The sequence below is a fragment of the Epinephelus lanceolatus genome, chromosome 18 (genome assembly GCF_041903045.1).
Source record: "Epinephelus lanceolatus isolate andai-2023 chromosome 18, ASM4190304v1, whole genome shotgun sequence".
In the NCBI taxonomy this organism is placed as follows: Eukaryota; Metazoa; Chordata; class Actinopteri; order Perciformes; family Serranidae; genus Epinephelus; species Epinephelus lanceolatus.
Window position 1 is genome coordinate 25,057,869 of NC_135751.1, and position 20,316 is coordinate 25,078,184.

The 20,316-nt window shown below is 40.8% G+C and overlaps 2 protein-coding genes across 3 annotated transcripts; both read left to right on the forward strand.

Annotated features, from left to right (window-relative positions):
* The first annotated feature begins 467 nt into the window (after window positions 1–467).
* Window positions 468–12,047, forward strand: LOC117268682 (uncharacterized). Of its 2 annotated transcripts, XM_078161589.1 has the most exons (8): window positions 468–673; window positions 2,653–2,734; window positions 3,078–3,196; window positions 4,012–4,093; window positions 4,230–4,348; window positions 4,797–4,883; window positions 7,020–7,088; window positions 7,939–12,047. In XM_078161589.1, the coding sequence occupies exons 2-8, from the start codon at window positions 2,662–2,664 to the stop codon at window positions 10,102–10,104; spliced, it is 2,715 nt and encodes a 904-aa protein (XP_078017715.1). In that variant the 5' UTR covers window positions 468–673; window positions 2,653–2,661; the 3' UTR covers window positions 10,105–12,047. The 2 variants fall into 2 exon arrangements, with proteins under 2 accessions (XP_078017715.1, XP_033501214.2); XM_033645323.2 differs by lacking the exon at window positions 4,797–4,883.
* Window positions 12,048–17,027: 4,980 nt separating this feature from the next.
* Window positions 17,028–18,098, forward strand: LOC144458627 (uncharacterized). The gene is made up of 5 exons (XM_078161481.1): window positions 17,028–17,171; window positions 17,267–17,302; window positions 17,438–17,590; window positions 17,670–17,788; window positions 17,872–18,098. Exons 1-5 carry the CDS (start codon window positions 17,102–17,104, stop codon window positions 17,992–17,994), a joined length of 501 nt encoding a protein of 166 aa, XP_078017607.1. The 5' UTR covers window positions 17,028–17,101; the 3' UTR covers window positions 17,995–18,098.
* The last annotated feature ends 2,218 nt before the right edge of the window (window positions 18,099–20,316 follow it).

The following is a 20,316-nucleotide window of genomic DNA, read 5'->3' on the forward strand; positions in this document are numbered from 1 at the left end:
TACTGCCAAGTTAGGAAACATTTTAGCATGCTCCTTCAACCACCATAAAACTCCAATAAATAATATTATAATAATTATCCAATTAAATAATACCTCATGTGGCAAAAAGGACAAATGATAACCAATTAATTAAGTCAGTCTACTACAATATACTTAACTACCAATTTGGAACTTTGACTAAAAATTAAAATACTAACCGTATATTAACTGTGGCCAGAATTACCATATCAAAAGTAAAGATAAAGGTATTTTAGAGTTCTTGACACAGCGGTGGTTGGGGATTAATTCAGTCTTGTATAACATTAAACAGGCAGCAAGTAGGATTCCAAAAACATTTATTCAAACTTTTCACACATAGACCTGGCAAAAAGCAAAGGTGAAAACACACAGTATGTCCTCAACTAAATGTACTTAAGACACAGAATAGTGTGTGTGTGTGTGTGTGTGTGTTCATGTGAGTGAGGGAGGGAGTGATAAAGAGGTGTGTCCATGAGTGAAGGGAGGAGCTGCTTGTTGTGTTGTTCATCAGCAGTGATCTGGCTTAGAAGAGTTGTGGTTCCAGTGCAGTCATTGTTGTACTGTATTCCAGCAGTGCAGGCCAGAGGAAACTGGTCCTTCTTGGCCCTACAGAGGTAGCACTTGGCATGAACTTGGCTTTGTGATCCTCTGTTTGGTAAGTTACCTTGCAAACTTTTACCCCTTTTCAACAGCAATGGGCTGGCCTGGCTTGGTTTGAGCTGTCAGCCCAGCACTGTCTGGAGCACTTGCTTGTCCGGTCTCCTCCACCATTTTGAAGAGTTTTTGAGTCTGCTGAGAACAGTCCACATGCAAAGAGTCTTTTCTTTGCTGCTTCATGCAGCAGAGGTGAGAAAAAATGAGGTAAGGTCGCAAGAGCTCCAAGTGTTCGATGACCTCTGTGGAGAGTCCCGGCAGCAAGAAGCCGAAGAGCAGAGAGTTAATTATCTTGTTGGCCTGATAATGTCATAGATCACACACAAGTTTATTTGGCTGGTCTTTGTCTGAAGACAAAAGACTTCAGCTGCCATTTGGCATGGACTGAAGTTACAGGAAATGTTAGTTTACATGTCCAGTTTAAAGTTGCACAAATAAACAAGTCATCTGTTGAGCCCAGTGATCCCAACAGAAATATAAATGAAAAAAATGTTGGTCCAATGCATAAAGTGAAGTACCCTTCTGCCAACATTTAACCCCTAGTAGTTTTAAGGTTATAAAAATCATCTTACAGTATCATATTTCTGTGTATTGTCTTGTCCCAGCTCTTTTTGAAAGCTGTATATTCACTGTAAATTGTGTGAATTTTTCAGTCTCCTTGATTTGAAGTCAAACTTCTTGTTTGTCATGGCTGCACCATCGTATCAAATGGAAATATTCTGTAAAATGTTTTGCATTTTTTTTATACATATCTCAGACGAATTCCCCCAGACATAAATGGTACTTTTTAAAACTTTTGGAAATACAGTCAGCACACTCCTAGAGAGACAGGAAGTCACATAAGGGTTCTAAAGACATGCTGAATCAATTTAGGTTAGCCGGGTTTCCCCTAGGATTTTTTGAAGCTGTGGTGGTGGGCTGTAGGGGAGGGGGGCTGTGGCCGCTGCGGCAGCAAAAAAATGTATGATTATGACAACTAAGAATGTTTATGAATAAATTATTTATTTGTTTTTCAACTGAGTCCACAACCAGCGGAACATGAACACTGGAAAAAAACAAAATTGCACAACTGTACAGCTGTAAATCTAATGGCATAGTTTGCAGCCTGGCTGAGAGCATTATTTTTCTCGCTTTTTTGAAAAAGAGTTCTAATGCTCTGTGATATGGGAACTCAACCAGAGGTGGCCCATTGATGCTGAGTAGGAGGCATGCTGCCAGATGGTCCCCCTGCAGCCTGTTCCTCAGGTCTGTCTTCACTAGGGCTGACCCAAAAAATTCGAAGCTTCGAAGCTTCGAAGCTTCGAAGCTTCGAAGCTTCGTTCGATGGCACGGGATTCGATTGTGAATTTTTTTTTTTTTAATATAACCTATATATCCATTCATACAATATACTACTTAACATTGTTTTCACATTAAAAACAACAACAACAACTAATTTTTAAGGTGTGGCGGCTTTTATTTTGCCGTGGCGGTGCGCCACGATCAATTACATGTAGTGGAAACCCTGGGTTAGGCACTGATAAAGGGAGATGAGTAATTGTGTGTCTGTTCCAAACATTCTGGCAATCGATCTGAAAGTTGTTGAGATATTTCACTAAAGCCAAAACATGTTGTGTCGGTGGCACAAGAGGAAATGTCAGAGGGTCTCCAACATTATTAGGATTTATCCTCTGGAGACTAGACCATGAATGCCTTTATGAAATTTCATGACAATACCTTAAATAATTGTTGAGATGTTTGAGTCTGGACCAAGGTGGTTGACAGGCTGATGCTGCTAAATCTACAACTACGTTGCTAGCATTACTAAAAATGTATGGCAGGAGGAATGGAGCTCCATAGTTTTGGAGCACCTATTGAGAAACCAACAACCCTGAGGTCTGGCATCTGAGAATTAAATTTGAAAATGTTAGTATGTCATTGAGAATGTTTAATAACACTGCTAATATTAACATCAGTTTTAATTGCTGATCATTTTTTCAGTGGATTGCCATGGAGACATCTGATTTTGTCCAGAACAAATTAATTGAGTGGGGCTTCAGTGAGTTTGTGCAGAAATTTGAAGGTACTGTATAACCAGTCTGCGTTGGTAAGTACAGTCAGGACTGTAGTTAATGCCACTGAAATTGAAGACATATCCTTTGTGTAAACAGCTTGGTTGTGGGTTACTGTCATGACGATGTAAGATGTTTTATACTTCATCTTCAGCGAGACAAAACTCTCTAACATAACTCTTTTAAAGTTCAGCATCTTCATACCCTGAATTTTAAATGTGTCCCTTGACATGTGTGTATTTACAATGATTCACTTCAGAATCAGGACAAAGACATTTATTTTTCCTCTTTATGAAAACAGGACCCAAGGTGTCATCATCAAGATTAATCAGTTTTGTTTGACGTCCATTCCAGATGAAGGTATTGACAAGGAGACTTTCCTAAGTCTTGGAGATTCAGCAGGGATCAATGCCTTGATTCCTAAAGTTGGACCAAGAGTAAAATTCAAAAAGAGACTCAAAGAATACTTACAGGTAATGTGCTCTACTTGTACCAATATACTGCCTTTCGAAAACATGCTTGTTTTCAGGACCTTGAAGTTCTGAAGTCATCTTAAAAAGAAATGTGCAAAAGAAGGACATACAGCAGAGAGATGACAGAATCAGTACAGGGATTTGTTCTCTTTATGGACTACTCAGCTGACATATTTTTCACAGCCCCCAGTGCTCTGATTACCACTGGCACCACTGTTGCCTTTACTCCTCACATCTTCTCTAGCTCCTCTTTCAACCCCTGGTATTTTCTGAGCATCTTGTGTTCCTTCTTCCTGATGTTGCTGTCGCTCAGGATTGCTACATCTATCACCACTGCCTTCTTCCATTGCCTGTTGATCAACAAGATGTCCGGTTAGTTAGCCATCACCAGTTTGTCAGTCTGGATCTGGAAGCCCCACAGGATCTTAGCTCTGTCACTCTCAACGTCCTTACAAGGTGACCTTGGGACCTCTAGCCCACACTCAGTGCAGATGTTCCTGTACACTATGCCAGCCATTTGGTTATGGCGTCCCATGTACGCTGTTCCTGCCTGCATCTTACTCCCTGCTATTATGTGCTGAACTGTCTCAGGAGCATCTTTGCACAGCCTGCACCTGGGGTCCCGTCTGCTGTGGTAGACCCTGCTTCTATTGATCTTGTACTAAGTGCCTGTTCCTGTGCTGCCATGATTAGTGCTTCTGTGTCTTTCAGTCCAGTCTTTTCCAGCCACTGGTAGGAAATCCTTGATGTGATGTAATGTGATTAATAAAACGCCTGAATTGATTCGACCATTTGTCTGTTTCCCACATTTGCAGTGGAATTCCATGGAGACGTGTGATTTTGTCCGGGATAAATTAACTGAATGGAATCTCAGTGAGCTGATTCAGAGATTTGAAGGTAAAACACTGTTACAGTTCTGCTTCAGTGATATTAGCTAAGCCTGCTTGTTTCATGATAAACAACCATATCCTTGATATGGTACATATTCTGTGTATTTATTGAAGTTTCATTTTTATATTTCTTTTAATTTTAGATGAAGGCATTGACAAGGACACTTTCCTATGTCTTGAGGAGTCAGGCACCTTGAATGACTTGATTCCTAAAACTGGACCAAGAGTAAAATTCAGAAAGAGACTCAAAGAATACTTAGAGGTAATGTGCCACTGTATGTTATAGACACGTTGACACTGAAATTCTATTAGTTCTCAGCAATAACATTATCTGTCATACACAAGAATGATCCCACATCCCTCATGCATGCAGATACCTCTCCAGTAATATCCAACACTGTCAATCTTATTTTTTTTAATGGAACAGCAGCAGCTCTGGTACTTTAGTTAGATCCCACCACACTACAAGCAAGTACCTTACAGAGACAAAAAAACAGCTAGATGTAACTACTCAACCAAACATCTCAGGAGAGATTACAGACACTGAAACATAAAAGCATAAAGTTAGGATTGTATATGGAAAAGACAAAGTAGCGTACTGGTGCAGAGTGATTTGATGTCAAACTTTTAGTTGAAATCACAAGTGAAAAATAATTTTAGGTAGCAGTATGTGCTTGTAAAGAAAATCTAACCATCTGTCCACACTGCAGACCCTGAAAAGAAAGCTTGCTTATACTCCTGAAATGATGGACACTGAAACTGACACAAATTCAGACCAAGAGGACAGCCCTGAACTGGTAAATGCTGTGACCGCACGAGCAATCTGAACAGAATGACACTTAAATTATGCTCTTTTAAAGGAATAGTTTCACATTTTGGAAAACACACTAAATTGCTTTCTTACACAGCCATACTGCTTTCATGCAGTGGCGTAGTGGTAGTTGATAAGGTGGGTGTACTGATAGGTAGATGGGTAGGTTGCTGGGGAGAAAGTGGGTGTTCTCTTCTATATATTCCAATGGCTTTTGGCTTATAGGTTGGTATACTGCCAGAAAATGAGGAGGGTATAGCCTGTATATTTGCATATACCCTCCACTACACCCACAGTCGGAGCAAGTTTAATATCTTCTGGAGGGTTCTACAGCCCCGTTTCCAGCAAACACTTTCGGAATGGTACCTTTGGAACCAAAAGTAACCCTTCAGACATGGTACCTAGACCCTAGAGTTTCCACATTTTCAGACCAAAATAGACCAGGCTGCAGCGTGCATTTAGCCCTTCTAAGGCAAGCTTGGGGGTTTAGTGTTGCTGTAGCCCACAGGAACGATGCTCCGCACGCTTTTTTTATATGATCAATCAATATATGCAGTTCACATCACCCGGACAAAAGAATATACAATAACATAATTAATATATATACAAGTTTGAAGATCCACTCATTACCTAAAGTGTATGTCATATAAAAACTACAGTACAGTAAAAAACTACAGTAAAAACTACAAAGTTGTCATATGGAACATTTAAGGTGTGTTGATTGATTCATGTTGGCAAGTTAACATTCCACCTTAAAAATTGGTGGTAGTCGGCCCAGTGAATTAATTTTTTACTCCAACCACAGCTGCTGCAAGAGGCAAAAAAACATCCCTTCATTTTGTAGTTACAGTTTACTAATAAAACTCCTGTCCTAACTTGGCAGTAATTTTGTGCAGAATGTTTTTGCCATCCTGGCATCGAGAGCAGCCAGTGAAAGAGACTCTTCCCCTGCTGGATTTGTAATTCAAGAATGGAGAACACAGCTGCATGTAAATGACTGTAGCCTGTGTGTGTTTAATCACAGGTGCAGGTTGGGTGTGGCTTTGAGTTAGGCATATTGACAGGTAGCCACTTGGTTCTGGTACTGAGCTTTACAAGTATGGCTGGGGGTTTTCAAAAAGGGTCCCATGGACTCTGGCCTTCAGTGTGTCAAGAGTGAATTAAGTTTTTTTTTTCTCAGACTCCAGCTGCTGCAAGAGGCAGCAAAACATCCTTTCATTTTATAGTTACAGTCTGCTAACTCTCCACAGTATGAACAGTGGTTACATGAGCCTCAAAACCAGCCACAACTCAGCCCTGAGCAGAGTGACCGTCCTCTATTGACCAATCAACAGACTGCAGTGTTCACAGCTCCACCTTTTAGTACCAGATCTGTGTGCTAGGTACCCCAACAGAAGGGGGACCAAAAATGGGGACGGTACAAACCGTCAACCTCCAGGGATGACGAGTGAAGCCAATGTGAAAGTGCCAAAAACAAAAAAGGGGAGAAAAGCCCATAGACCCCCATGTTAAAATGCTCAGCTTTACAGCAGAAATAAACATGTTTACAGCCTGGTTTACGGTTTTGGTCTCTATAGCTAATTTCTCCTTTCATGACAACTGTACGGGGGTGTTTTTTTTTTGTAACTCATCCGTTTAAATTTTATTAAGGCTTAAAGTTGTGCATAATTAAGGGCGTGGTCACTTTGAGTGACAGGTGGCGCCATCATGGGTGGCTAACTAGTCGCTGGCTGTCTGCTAGACGTCATCTTGGCTAATTCACAATTCATTGAACCAGACCTCTCAGCCGTGTTTGTGCCTATATTTTGTTTCGTGAGGGAGCTGGCACCAAGGGGAAGCATGAGCGGGAGCAGCCAACACCACAGGGCTAGCCAAAGTAGCGTAGCATGTTAGCCTAGCTTGTTAGCCTGAGCTAACTTAGCAGCTTCGAGCGAGGTGGGCGAGTTTAAGCAACCAGGCTTCATTTTGCCCGCCTCTTTGCCCATTTTTGATTAGGCAGGAGTTGGACGGAGTCAGGAACTGCCACGATTGCGACCGCCAGAGCCGCCTACTTTGAGATGGTTTTGATAACTCACCTTAATTGAGCAGACTGCAGGTTCTAATCAGATGTTCTCATACGCAGGACCCAACTATTTTTCCATGGCACTTTGAGTCTACTTCAACATCTGACACAGATCGTGACAATGAAATGGTAAGAAGTTTTATTGTAAAGCTCAGATCGGACTTGATTTATTTCTGTCTGGGTGGTGAGGTGGTTTTAATATTACATGCGCTGGTCAGAGGTTTTAATTCCGTCTGGAGTGAGTAAGTGGGTATTTTTCACCCAAGTAATGATTAGACATTAATACTAAACTACTGTTTTCTGTAACTTGCTGGTCCTCCTTTATTTTAAATCCCATCTGGAGCAAGATATGTGTATTTTAGGAAATTAAGAAAATAGGAAATAAACGTAAAAATGTGTTTTACCTACGTAGTTAGTTTAATTTGAAGAAGACTGTATGTATGTAATGAGCAAAAACTGTACATTTGCTGTGAATACAGAAATGTAGTTTGAAAAGACTCAGTGCATGTAACAAGCGTTAATTGAGACACCATCCTTGAATGTCCCAAACTTACGTAGGAGGCTACCTGGTGCGTCATATTTTGACTTGTAGGTCCACTGACAAAGCAGTGCTATTTGACGAGTTGGGATGTGAACATGTTGATTTATTGAGAGCCAATAGGACAACCAAAAGAATTACTGTTATTCTCTTTCTCATTCTCTTTAGCCCATATTTGCTTACATTTTGGCAAATTAGCACCACTACAAGTATGCCAAATTAGCTATTAGCATTTGGTGTTTGCTATATCAGAGTGACAAACAACTATTACTGGATTACTTTAAATTTAAATTTAAATATGTGATGATTCTCAGACATGTCCTGAAGCACCTTTTTGATTTATGTATCTTTAATTGCAATGTATACATCTGCGATAATTACATCCCTGGGACGTGTAAGACTCGCTGTATGCATATGAAAATATTTGTTGTGTCTTTGCAGAGTGGAGAGCCAATGCCCAACAGTACCTCGAGCACAGGCCTACTTGCTGTGATTCTCTTCATTTTGCGTCACCATCTAACTACAGCAGTGGCTGACTTAATGGCTCTACTGAATTTTCTCTGCCCTAACCTGGCTGTTGCATCTAAGTATCCGTCTGATAAGACTCCTGTCTTGTCTATTGTATTTTACTGCCCTCGCTGTCAAAACTACATGGGAAAAAATCCTGATGATACTTCTTGTTTGAAATGTGGTACAATGTTCAACAAAAAAAGCAGCACTAAAAATGGAGACTTCTTTTTGTTTGCATCACTGAAAGACCTTCTGAAAAACATACTCAAGAACCATGGCACTGAGTTGTTACCAAAAACAGTCAACCAGGGGGATGGCATTAAAGATGTGATGGATGGGAGGATGTACCAGAATCTGCTTAAACAAGGAACATTGGCTGCTGATGACCTTACACTGTCATGGAATTGTGATGGCGTACCAATATATAACTCAGACACATACTCGCTTTGGCCCCTTCAGTTTACTATCAATGAATTTCCTTACACACAAAGAAAAGAAAATGTGATAGTTGCAGGACTTTGGTTTGGCAAAGGAAATCCTGAGATGAACACATTTCTAAAGCCTTTTGTTGATGAATGTTCTGACTTAGCCCAAAATCCCTTCCAGTGGAGCGACAGCAATGATACAGTTCACTTCTCAAAAGTCTTCTCCTTGGTTTGCTCCTCTGATGCCGTTGCGAGGCCACTCCTCCGGAATTGCAAACGATTCAACGGTGAATATGGTTGTGACTGGTGCTTGCACCCTGGCATGATGGTCAAAAAAGGCAGTGGGTCCATGAGGTCCTACCCATATGATGAAGAGAAACAAGAGGCAAGGTCAGACAAAATGTTTAAAGATAATGCAATGCAGGCTGGAGAATCTGACCCAAAAAATGGGGTAAAAGGCTTTTCCTTGCTTTCCAAACTTCCCTTGTTTGACATTGTTTTTGGATTTGTTCCTGAGTACTTGCATTCGGTTCTGCTTGGTGTGTCCAAGCAACTTGTGTTCCTGTGGTTGGACCCAGTCAACTCGATGAAACCCTGGTATGTAGGTCAACAGATTGCACAAATTGACTCCCGACTTCTCAGTCTAAAATCAGCATTGGGTAAAAAAAACAGATCTCCGCGTCCACTGAAGTGTAGGGACACATGGAAAGCATCAGAGTGGCGAGCGTTCCTTTTATTTTATGCGATTAGTGTCCTGCCAGGTATCCTGCAGCCTACATTTCTGGAACATTATTTTTATTTGTCTTTCAGCGTTCACATTCTCCTACAAGAATCAATATCTCAACATGACCTTCAGGTGGCCCATGAATCTTTGGTACGCTTTGTAAAAGACATGAAGGTCCTTTACGGTGAGGAAAATGTGTCTTTCAACTGCCATCAGTTAATCCACCTCAGAGAAAGTGTGATGAACTGGGGGCTGCTCTGGGCAACATCAGCATTTAGTTTTGAGAGAAACAATGGATATTTGAGGGAAGTGCTCAATGGCATAGGTAATGACCCTCAACAAATTTGCCAGGGGTTTCTCTTTTGGCAGCTCATACCCAGACACCTTAGTTCTTTAGTTTTTAGCCGACAATCAGATTTTGGTGAGTTATTAGCCAAGCTCACACCTGTAAAAGATGGCAATGGCTCTGACAAACCGCTTGGAAAATCACGCCATCTGGATCTCACAGGATCCATAAAACTACCAATAGAAGAGCTCTTAAAACGGCCAGTTCTTGTCAGATCGGTAGAAGCTTATGACAGCTACAGTAATGGACACACTGTTTATCAATCGACAAACGGTAACCAGTCAGACAAGACGGACTGTGTTATTAAACTCAAGAACGGCTGCTATGGAGAAATACGCTTGATTTTGCTTATTAAAGAGAACTGTGTGTGCACATCCAACTGTCTGTGCCAGGCTCGTCCAATCATTGTGGTCCACCTGTATGACATCAAACCTGATACTATATTCAGCGACATGCATCCTAACAATGCATCTAAGACTATTTTTGTGAGAGTCGAAAGGACAGGTCAGCAGAAAGCTTTCTTCTTAGAGGACATCAGGTGTAAATGTGAGTATGTGGATGGTTGGCTTGTGCCTGTACCAAACACTTATGAGAGATACTAGAGTGACTGGAGGGCTAAAGCGCTCGCAGCAACAGAGCCAAAAATGCTGAAAAACACTTGGTTGTTTATATAAGTCAAGTCAAAGTCCATTTATATGTCTCCCTTGGGAGAAATCTGGATTAGAGACAGAGTACTGCTGCTTAAACAGCACGAAACATACAAACAAAAATACATAAAAGACAGTAAAACATTCAGCATCTAAAAAAAAAACATACTGGTAACCAGATAGGGACCAATGTGCAAAAAGATATTTGCTCATCTGAGCTGTGCAATTTGCCATGCCTACTCGTTGAAGTTAAAGTGCTGGTACACATTAGAGTGCTGGTACACATTAGAGTGCTGGTACATATTAAAGTGCTGGTACATATTTAAAGTGCTGGTTCACATCAAGGTGCTAGTACACATAAGGGTGCTAATACACCATACACAGAAAATAGTACACGTAAAGGTGCTAAATACACCGTACACAGAAAAAAAGTACACATTAAGGTGCTAATACACCATATGCAATACACAGTACACAATACCTGCTTACATTTGCTCATTAATGAGCTTGACTGACAACGGGACAAAGGAATGTTTGTACCGGTTGTGTTTACATAAGGGAATCCTGTACCTTCTCCCTGAATGCATTAGTGAGTATTTGTTGAACAAAACATGAGAACTGTCATTTAGAATGTTTTTTGCCTGAGTGATGACGGCCTGATTGAACAGTTCCTGAGGGTTAAGGGGGGGGTGACCCATAATCTTACCCGCTACTCTGACCAGGTTGAGAATCTGAGTTTTTGATTTGACATTTAGGTTCCCAAACCAGCTGGTGATACCGTACCGTACAATGGACTCTATTGTTGCTCTGTAGAAAATTAGCATTATGTTTTTGCAGGCACCAAACAACCGAAGTCTACGTAGAAAACTGTAAATCAAGTTCTGTGAATACAAATAGTAGATGTAGCTTGCCGTGCCATCAACTTTATAGATATCATCAACAACCCCTCAGTTTCCCTGTTCTTTTACAAACCACAAGTTCTGCATCTCTTTTCCTGGTGCCATCAGGTGAGTTGTTAATTTGCATAAGGAAGTTCTAATGCCTAGTTCAGACTACAGCTGTCCTACTGTGTCAGCTTAAATCAGGAGTGATAATCAGTGTTGTGTGTCATTATTGATCATTTTATCCCGTATCCCGTGCCACTGTCAATCAGCAACAAAGTCATCAACAGCCAATGTAGGAACTACAGTATCTTTTCTACCAGTTAAAGGCCACACTGATTAAGTTAAGAGCACTTTGTAACTCTGCAACTTTCATAGTTTTTTCTTTACTATGAAAACAGTGACAGCTTTACATTTTTCTTTAAGGACTTGTCTCATAAAAAATTATCAACCTTATTCCACCAGGTGCAGGTTTTTATTGTTATCTTGTGTTATGATCGTCTGTGCATGTTGGGGTGTATTTTCGAAGCATGTGTGTATAAAATAATTGTGTCACTTTAACGGTTACGAGTCTGGCGGGAAACAAGTGAAAGAAACAGACATTGCATATGTATCTAAAACATATGTAGTAACTTTGGTCCAAAACAATCATACATCTCTTCATCTCAGGTGACATCTGATCTTTTAGGTTCAATAGGTAATATCATACATTGTAATTGTATTTTATATTCTGCTCTAAATGATTTTGTAAACAGTTTGTACATTTAGTAAAAGTTAATGTTAAAAAAATGCCTGTATATAAAATGATTTTGCTGTATCATGACACAAGTCACTGTGACTCAAAGAAATACTGATAAACCTTGTTAACTTTGTTTGGAGAAGCGCCTCATATTGCTTCATATAATGTGTTGATGAGGCCCTCTCCATATGATCTTAAGATGTGTGCCACTCTTTTGGATTTAAAATACACTGAGGATGACTGTAATACACAAATAAATGTGTCAGTTAAAACTGTGACCCCTGCCTGTGTGTGTTTGTTTGGGTGACGTGTGCTTGGTGTCTTTTGGTTTGGTCTGTTTGCTTGTTTCCCTCCCTGCTCGTCTTCTCCCACTGTCCCACTCACTGCAAACCTGAACGTCATCTGCAATCATCACACCAGTCTGACAGTCAAATTACTGACTGAGCCTTTGTTAATGTTATTTCAGTCAGGAACACTTAAGTCAAAAAAACTTTATTTCCATTTGCACTATTACATTTGGCAGTATGGCTCTGTTCTGGGGCCTCTTTGCTTTTCATCAGGTCTGTACAGAAAACATCTTCCACGACCCTACATGGAAAGCCCAGAGAGCACACCTCTCTGCCCTTCAACGTGCTTACACTCAAATGATGTTACAGTAAAATACCCTGTGTTTAGCAAGTGTCTGTCTTAATGTAAGTTTCTCTTCAGGACAAATGGGTTGTTCTTTTTGCAAGAGTCTGTTTAGCGGTAAGTATGCTGCCATGATGCCTGGAAGTTATAAATGATGCGTACACGATAGGGACAGTTTTAACACACATACAGGTCTTCTAAAAAAAAAAAAAAGTCCTTAAAAAGATGCAACATGAGCTGCTTGAAATGTAGTTTGGTGAGGAGCCCCAAAACATTTCCATGCTAAGGACCCTCAGACAGATGGAACCAAAACATTTTATCGTGGTACCGTAAAAATAAAATCTTTTTGTGTGAAACTATACCCACCTGAGAAGAAGTAAGAAGTCAGTAAGCGAAGAATGGAGAGTGTATTTGGTCCATGACCTGGGAGATGATGTACTTTGATGTTTTACATGATATGTAAAGATGTTTTGCATAATATGTAAATCATATCATAGGGAGAGTGGGGCAGGTCATTCCTTCACAACAGATGTTTTGTTTTTCAGGGCGCTCCACCTAGTTTGACAGTTTGACTGCAGTTAACGAGCAGCTGCGTTAGAGACTCCTACGCTCTGATTGGTTGTGACACATGACATTTTGGCATTTAAAAAAAAAAAATCAAAAGAGAGCATACAGCAATGTTACACACCATCAACACACTGAATAATACTGACGCAGACGTATAAAGGCAGTGTGGAATCGCAGAGAACAAGTGGGTGTACCAGTTCCTGAACATTTACATTCACTGTTGCCTCTGGCCTGATTAAAATGATGTACAGCTGATTATTTAAAATCAACAAAACTTCACTGATGTGCAAGATAGCAACATTTTCTCAGGAGTGGAGTGAGGAATGTATCTCCAGCAGGAGCAGTGGTAGTGGTAGAAGTGTTAAAACACAATTATACAACAAGTAGATCTGATCAGGCAACCTGATTGGTCAACTAGACATTTAGAACGTGATCAAATCAGCATGACAGCACTAAAAATATTACTCTGCCATCTACATGACAACATTGTAACTTTACAGAGCTGCAGCAAAAACCAGTAGGTTACAATAAAGATGCAAAATGGATCTCTTTGTTGTTAACTTTTATTTAAACTATCTTTCTTTAATAAAAGGTGAAAATGTTGGTTTGAAAGGTTGATTGCCGATGATGGACTGAAGCAGAAAATTTTGTAAAAATTAGTTACAAAAATATTGACTTAATAATATCTGTTGTTTTATTTGGTTTCCTTGGGGTTCACTTTGTAAATCTGGTAATCAAGCTGCTAAATAAGAACAGCTCTTGACTATAGGTTACAAACAACATTAACAAATCATGTATATGTTAACATGTGTCATGTTAACTTTCCTTCAGGCCTTCCTTTAAAAGAGAAGCAGCAAATGTCAACTTATTCTGATTAAACATGGCTACGTAGTTGATTGATTTTCAGGTTACCATGTCTCGTAGCTTCCTCTCTGCTTGGAGGGACAGAGGACACACGCATGAAGAAGGATGGACCTCTGCTGTCTGCAGACAGTAACTACACATTAGTACCTGAGCTTTAACTCTCTCCTGCAGGGATCGATCTTGTGCTGAGCAGGGGCCTCTCTTCTGTGGAGCCTCAGTCTGGAATGAACGGATGAAATCCTGCGTATCCTAAACACACATAAACACAGTGCACATTCAGATATATACAGTTTTTCCCACAGTCACAAACATGATGATCCATTTATTGTTTTGGTTTTTCATTGGTTGGTTTTAAGTGTGCATTTTGTGTGTGTTTGTGAGGGTGTTGTCTCACCGTGACCGTCTGCCACAGGTGTTTGACCTTCTCTGTTTTCAGCAGTCTGCGAGTGAAGAAGCCACAAGTGATGGTGCCAGTTTATAAATGAAGAGTTTTCCTGTGCAGTAAAAACCTCTGGCTCGATTTCTCCAGGGTTAATTAACTACAATACTCTTCTGTCTGTGCAGTTTTTTGCCACCACTGATACAAACTCCAACACAATGACAAGTGAGCATGGTGGTACCTATGCTCAGATGGTGTGTGAGCAGGGCTTAGGACAGGCTCAAAACATGATGGCTGTCACTCACAGACCTACAGTTCCACCCACAAGCATCCCCACTCAAAGGCCGCACAGCCCTGCTCCTTCAGTCTTCTCTCTGTCTACTCCAGCTTGTAAAATGCACAAACACACACACACACACACACACACACACACACACACACACACTCATCAGTAGTGCATTCTAACTAAACAACAAAATACAGGTTTTGTTGTTGCTTTAAAAAACACATTTTTGGTCGTCTCCTATTTATATGTGTGATTCCATGTGCTGACCAGACGGAGGCGCTGTTGCTCTTTCTCCTGCTCAGCCAGGAGCAGAGACATCTGCAAGGCATGGGAGAGACAGTGGCAACAAATGACCAGTGATTTACTTTAATGGTCAGTGCTACCTCATTCACTAAATTACTCTTTTCGCACAAGAGCCTTTTCAGTATTTCAGCTGTCGTTCTACATATGTCTTCCTTATGCTTCTTCCATTATCCCTTGTATGGGTAAAATTCTTTGCAGTGTTCACAGCTCCACCTTTTAGTATCAGATCTGTGTGCAAGGTACCCCAACAGATGTGGGACCAAAAATGGGGATGCTATGAACAGTTCCTGTGGTACCATCCACAACTTTTCACAGTAGAAACAACTGAATTTGTTGTGGGTCATGTAAACATATTCCATTTGGATAGTCCAGATTAATCCTTTTTCTGAATTTAGCATTTTCTGATTAAGACGTGGGATATGCTGGTGTAACTTGGGTTTCAGTTGCATTATTTGGGCATGTATACAGCCCATTCAGAATATGCATCTCAGTTGGGATTGCACCGTTAGCAACACAAAGCCTTTTGTGGTTGGCTCTGTGTAATGTCATAGATTTGTTGTACACAAATCAACTTGCCAACAGTTTGCAAGGCTGGAGCAGAGATGCATGCTCAAAAGAGAAGCCCACATTTCTGTCCGGAAGAGGAAACAAACCAACTTTGAAACATTATGAAAGACTTTGATATGAACAGGGTTTTGAATATATCACAACACTGACTGTTTTAAGAAGGTGGTTGAAGGAATGAAAGAGGGAGGCTGTGATTGCACAGTCCAACAAGTCGAGAAAAAAAATGCTATTTTGACGCAAAGACGCAAAATGACAAGCAGCTCAAGCCGTTACACATTTCTTTTCTTTTTGACGTGATAAACAACATGTCAGAGCATGTTAATCAGAGTATGCAGGGCTGCATGTAAACGGGAATATAGGTGAAATATTCATTTTCACTAGCCATGTAAACGGCTTAGTAGGAATATTGTCATTTTAGAATAAGAGCAAAAACATGAACATTTGTGCATGTAAATGTAACCACTCAGTACGTTTACATGCAGCTTGAGAAAATGGAATTATTGGCTTAGTCCGACTGAAATCAGACTTTTAAATGCATGTAAACAGCTTAGTCCGACTGAAATTGGACTATCCGTAGCTCGACTAACACACCCAGATAATTCAACTGAAAATGGAACTATTGCTGCATGTATCCACTCAGTCCGACTGGAGTCGGACTCGGCGTTCTGCGCATGCACCACTTTCTCTTTTGTGGACTTTCACCCGGAAGAAGAAAGAGATGACATAGCAGTAGTTTAGTATATAGCACTGCAGTAACTCCCAGAAAAACAAACATACAAACACCATGGCGACCGAGAAGCAGAAGACGCACCTCTGGACAGATGTGGAAACTACATTCATGCTCCACCATCTTCATTTGTCGATAACTTCCTAACTTCAACGGGAACTAGTTCAATAGTCGGAGTCAGACACACTTGGTCAGAAATTTCTCTTCTGCATGTATACTCAGACAAGACGAGAAGTCCAACTTGACTGATTAGCCGAGCTATGAGTTTAGCTCGACTACTGCGTGCATGAAAACGTACTGAGTGTCTCCCTAGTTTGTGGATACTTTCAGCTGCTGTTCTTCCTCTTTGAGTTGTTAGCAAACTGCTACTAGCTGCTTTTTCAATCTCCTGGATGGGATGGGTCGCACACATAACACATCATGAAAACATCATCCTGTCCATGGACCCGTCCTGCCTGCTCTCCCTTTCATGCAGACATCAATTAGGCACTGTTACTAACTCCACTGCTGGCTTAGAGGCAAGACAAACCTCAACCCCCATTCTGTGATTGAACCTTTTGTTAAAAAATGGTGAGGCGGAATTCAGTCCGACATTCCCACCTTGAACAGGCAGCATAAAAGGAGCGTCTGAGGTCATACTGTGTCCTTATTTGTGTCGCTTTGTGGTCATTTATCCTCAGTCTCTTCCTGGTCGTTATGTGTTTATTTGAGTGACATTTTGCAGGTGAAGGCCAGGGGTGTCCCTGAAACTTTGGGCCCCTTGGCCTGCGTCTGATAGGCCCATTCAGTAATCCATCCATGGGAACAGCTCAGCCTGTGAGCAGTCAGAGAAAACCTGAAAAACTGGACACCTGTCATTTGTGGAATGATGGTGATGTGATGCCATTGTTCATGACATCACATGACCACATTATGTGAAAAGGGGGATGATTTAGCCTGAGCGCAGACAGAAGATACGTCTCTTCCTTAGTGTCTAGAAAGCTGTTTGTTCAGTCTGCAGTCAGTGACTATGAAAATCTTAATTCTTCTAATGTGTATGTGCTACCTTCTTCCTGTGCAGCCTGAAGACATAGACCGCTGTGAGTAAATTAAACACTGCAATTCTGCTGGTTTCCTTAGTCATGATAGTATTTGTTGTTTGGCTAGTTTCTGTTGACTGTTTTCTCTTTAACAGACGCCTATTGTGAGAGTTGTCTAACAGCAGCACGAGGTACGGTGATTCAGCTTGCCTCAGAGCAAGAAGCAAAAAATGACACACACTGAATTATCACAGAAGTACCACTTGTTTTGATTGTTTTCTTTAAAATATAGAAAGTAAATAAAATCCCATGTATACTGCCCTCAGAGATTGAGAAAGCCTTGAAGGAAGCTCCAGCTGAGAGCAGACAGACGGTACTTGAAAAGCTTATCATTGGGGGTGTGTGTGAGAAACTGCTGTCCTACAAACATAGCCATGTCTCTAAGGACAAAATGACATCCTCCTGCATGCACCTGCTGGGTAAGATCCCAAAGAAATAACAATGGATTTGCTTATTTTAGCATTCTAATTAATCATTTATATTTGAATCCCCATCTAGAGACTCATCATGACCAGTTCCACGTGGCTTTGGCGAATAAAGAACCAAAACATCTGGATATAGTCATGTGTTATGAGCAGTCCACGGCATGTGTAGGGGTGAAGCGCCAGTCTTTTCAGGTAGGCTGTGGGTGTCATTGTGGAACGTATAAAGATCACATGTGGCTCCTGTGAGAACTAACACTGTTTAACTTTTGTGACAGGATTCCAAAATGACCTTTACAGGGGACGTCGTTGAAGCTCTACTTCGAGACAACAAGGAGCACGTGCGCATTGCTCAGCCTGTACCTTCAGGTTCACCTGCGCGCTCAAAAGATGAGTTGTGAAAACGGCAAACCAAATTTAGCTTCAGGCTGAATGTGGGATGGCTTGTTGTCATGATACTGTGTTTTTAATTGTGTGGTATAATAAAGACATCATTGGAAAAATGTTGGATGTGGTCGGGCAGTGGTGTTTCAGCAATAAACCAATTCTCCACTGTGATTCACATGCTTTAAAACACACATTATATGCGTGTCTGCCAATGTACTGCTGCAAAATAAAATAGCAAACAACAAATATGAATCCATGCCTTCTCAAAAAATACACACAGAGCTCTCTAACAGCTTAAAAAAGTTGCAAGGGAGTTGCAAAGGACAGTATATGATCATAGACTAGATTAAAGTGATGTATTGTTTTAGAAAATAGATAAATATGACTGGTATTGTTACCTTAACCTGACATCCCTAGAACTCCAGATCCCAAGGGCCAACAGGAGCCAGGCTGGGGCAGTTATTGTGGTAAGGTTATTAGTTGCAACTGGCATAAGGGCCTTAAAGGGGAACTACGCCCATTTTTAAAATTCATACAGGGTATTCCGATGGTCTAAGATAATTCAAGAATATAAGTAAATGTGAACAACTCTCCCAAATCCAAAAACTAGAGAGCTACAACTCAAGTTTGTGATGTCGTCAGGTATAAAGTCTGGAGCTGCTCCATAGACAATGAACTGGGAAAGATGTCGTAGAGGACACCGGAGCACTCAGGGAAATGTTCTGGGTACCTTTCCGTTTCAGAGCTGAGAACACGACAGTAGAATAAAGCTGGTTTGGGTATTTAAAAAAATAAAACAAAATCAGTCTCCCATTCGCTGTCCGTGGAGCAGCTCCAGACTTTATACCCGATGACATCACAAGTTTGTCACTTACTTCTAAGGGGTCGTATTCACAATCATTTTGAGAAAGTTTTAGTAAGGAGTCCTAGCTTAGGAGTGATTTAGGAAAGTTCTCAGAGCAACTCTGAGCTAGGAAGGGACAGAAACGTTTACCTTAGTGAGGAGGTGTCGTCGACCCTGTTGCTAGGTGTGGTTCTTTCTTTTAACAGATGTGATTGGTTTTCAGAGACAGGCTCTTTTGTGAGCCTGCAAGGTGTGGACACCCAGTGGACATGAAATGAACTGCGTGACAACATGAGACTGCGAAAGTGTTGTCATTGTTCATGTGATCACTCTCCTGATGGAAGGTTGAGACAGACTCAAGTCATCACTGCTGCATTGGTGCATTTTTCCAGTTTTCCAGATATCTTAGTGTTGTGATTAAGGGGGGAATGTGTGCATATCCTTCATGAGATCAACCACACATATTATCCCTGCACGATCTAATCTGTTGCATTTCATTTACTCACTGTCACCCAGTGTTTGGAGAATATTTCTCCTTACTGTTTGTGTTTCCATCATTTTCTCTTCTGCTTGAGAAACTCTTAAGTCTCTTAAAAGTCCTCCTCCTTGCTCCTAACAGTTTTTCACCTTAGGAGCTCTTTTAAGGGCTAAGATGCTCTGTGAATGAATGTTACCTGTGCAAGGACCTAGCCTTAATTTTAAGGGGGATTTCTAAGAAAACATAACAAGAATTGTCACTTGCAGCAACTCTTTGTACGAGGAAGCTTTATATACAGTGGTGGAAAAAAGTTTTCAGACACCCTTAAAATTTTACACAATCTCAAATATTATCATGAAATATTTGTGGAAAAATCTTTTTTGTGTTTCAAAAGGTGTGGCTGCATTAGACAGATACAAACAAATACAAATTATATATTTTTGTTCATTGTTTACAAGAAAAACTAACAAAACTAAATTCTTGACAGTTTCAATATGTCAGTTCTCAACATTGTCGGTATCAAAGTCAACAAATAACAGAGAATGTGTTCAAAACTGAACAAAAAATAAATAAACCATCACATCATCAAATTAATATTTAGTAGTCCTGCCATTGGCACGTAGTAGAGCTCTAATCCAGGCTGGCATGTTCCCCACGAGCCTTTCACACTGTTGAGGGGTAATCTTGTCCCATTCTTCTTGAATTACTGCTTTTAATTCTTCTAAATTCTTTGGTTTATGCTTTGAAACAGACCTTTTGATAATCCACCACAGATTTTCAATGGGGCTCATGTCTGGGGATTGAGCTGGCCACTCTAAGACCTGGATACTGTGCTCCTGCAGCCAAGTTCTACTGGCCTTGGATGTGTGGCAAGGGGCATTATCTTGTTGAAACATCCAGTTTTTACCTCGACGGAACAGTGCACGCGCAGAAGGGAGCATGTGGGTTTCGAGAATGGTACAATACTTGGTAGAGTTCAATGTGCCATCACAGACAGTGAGATGACCAACACCA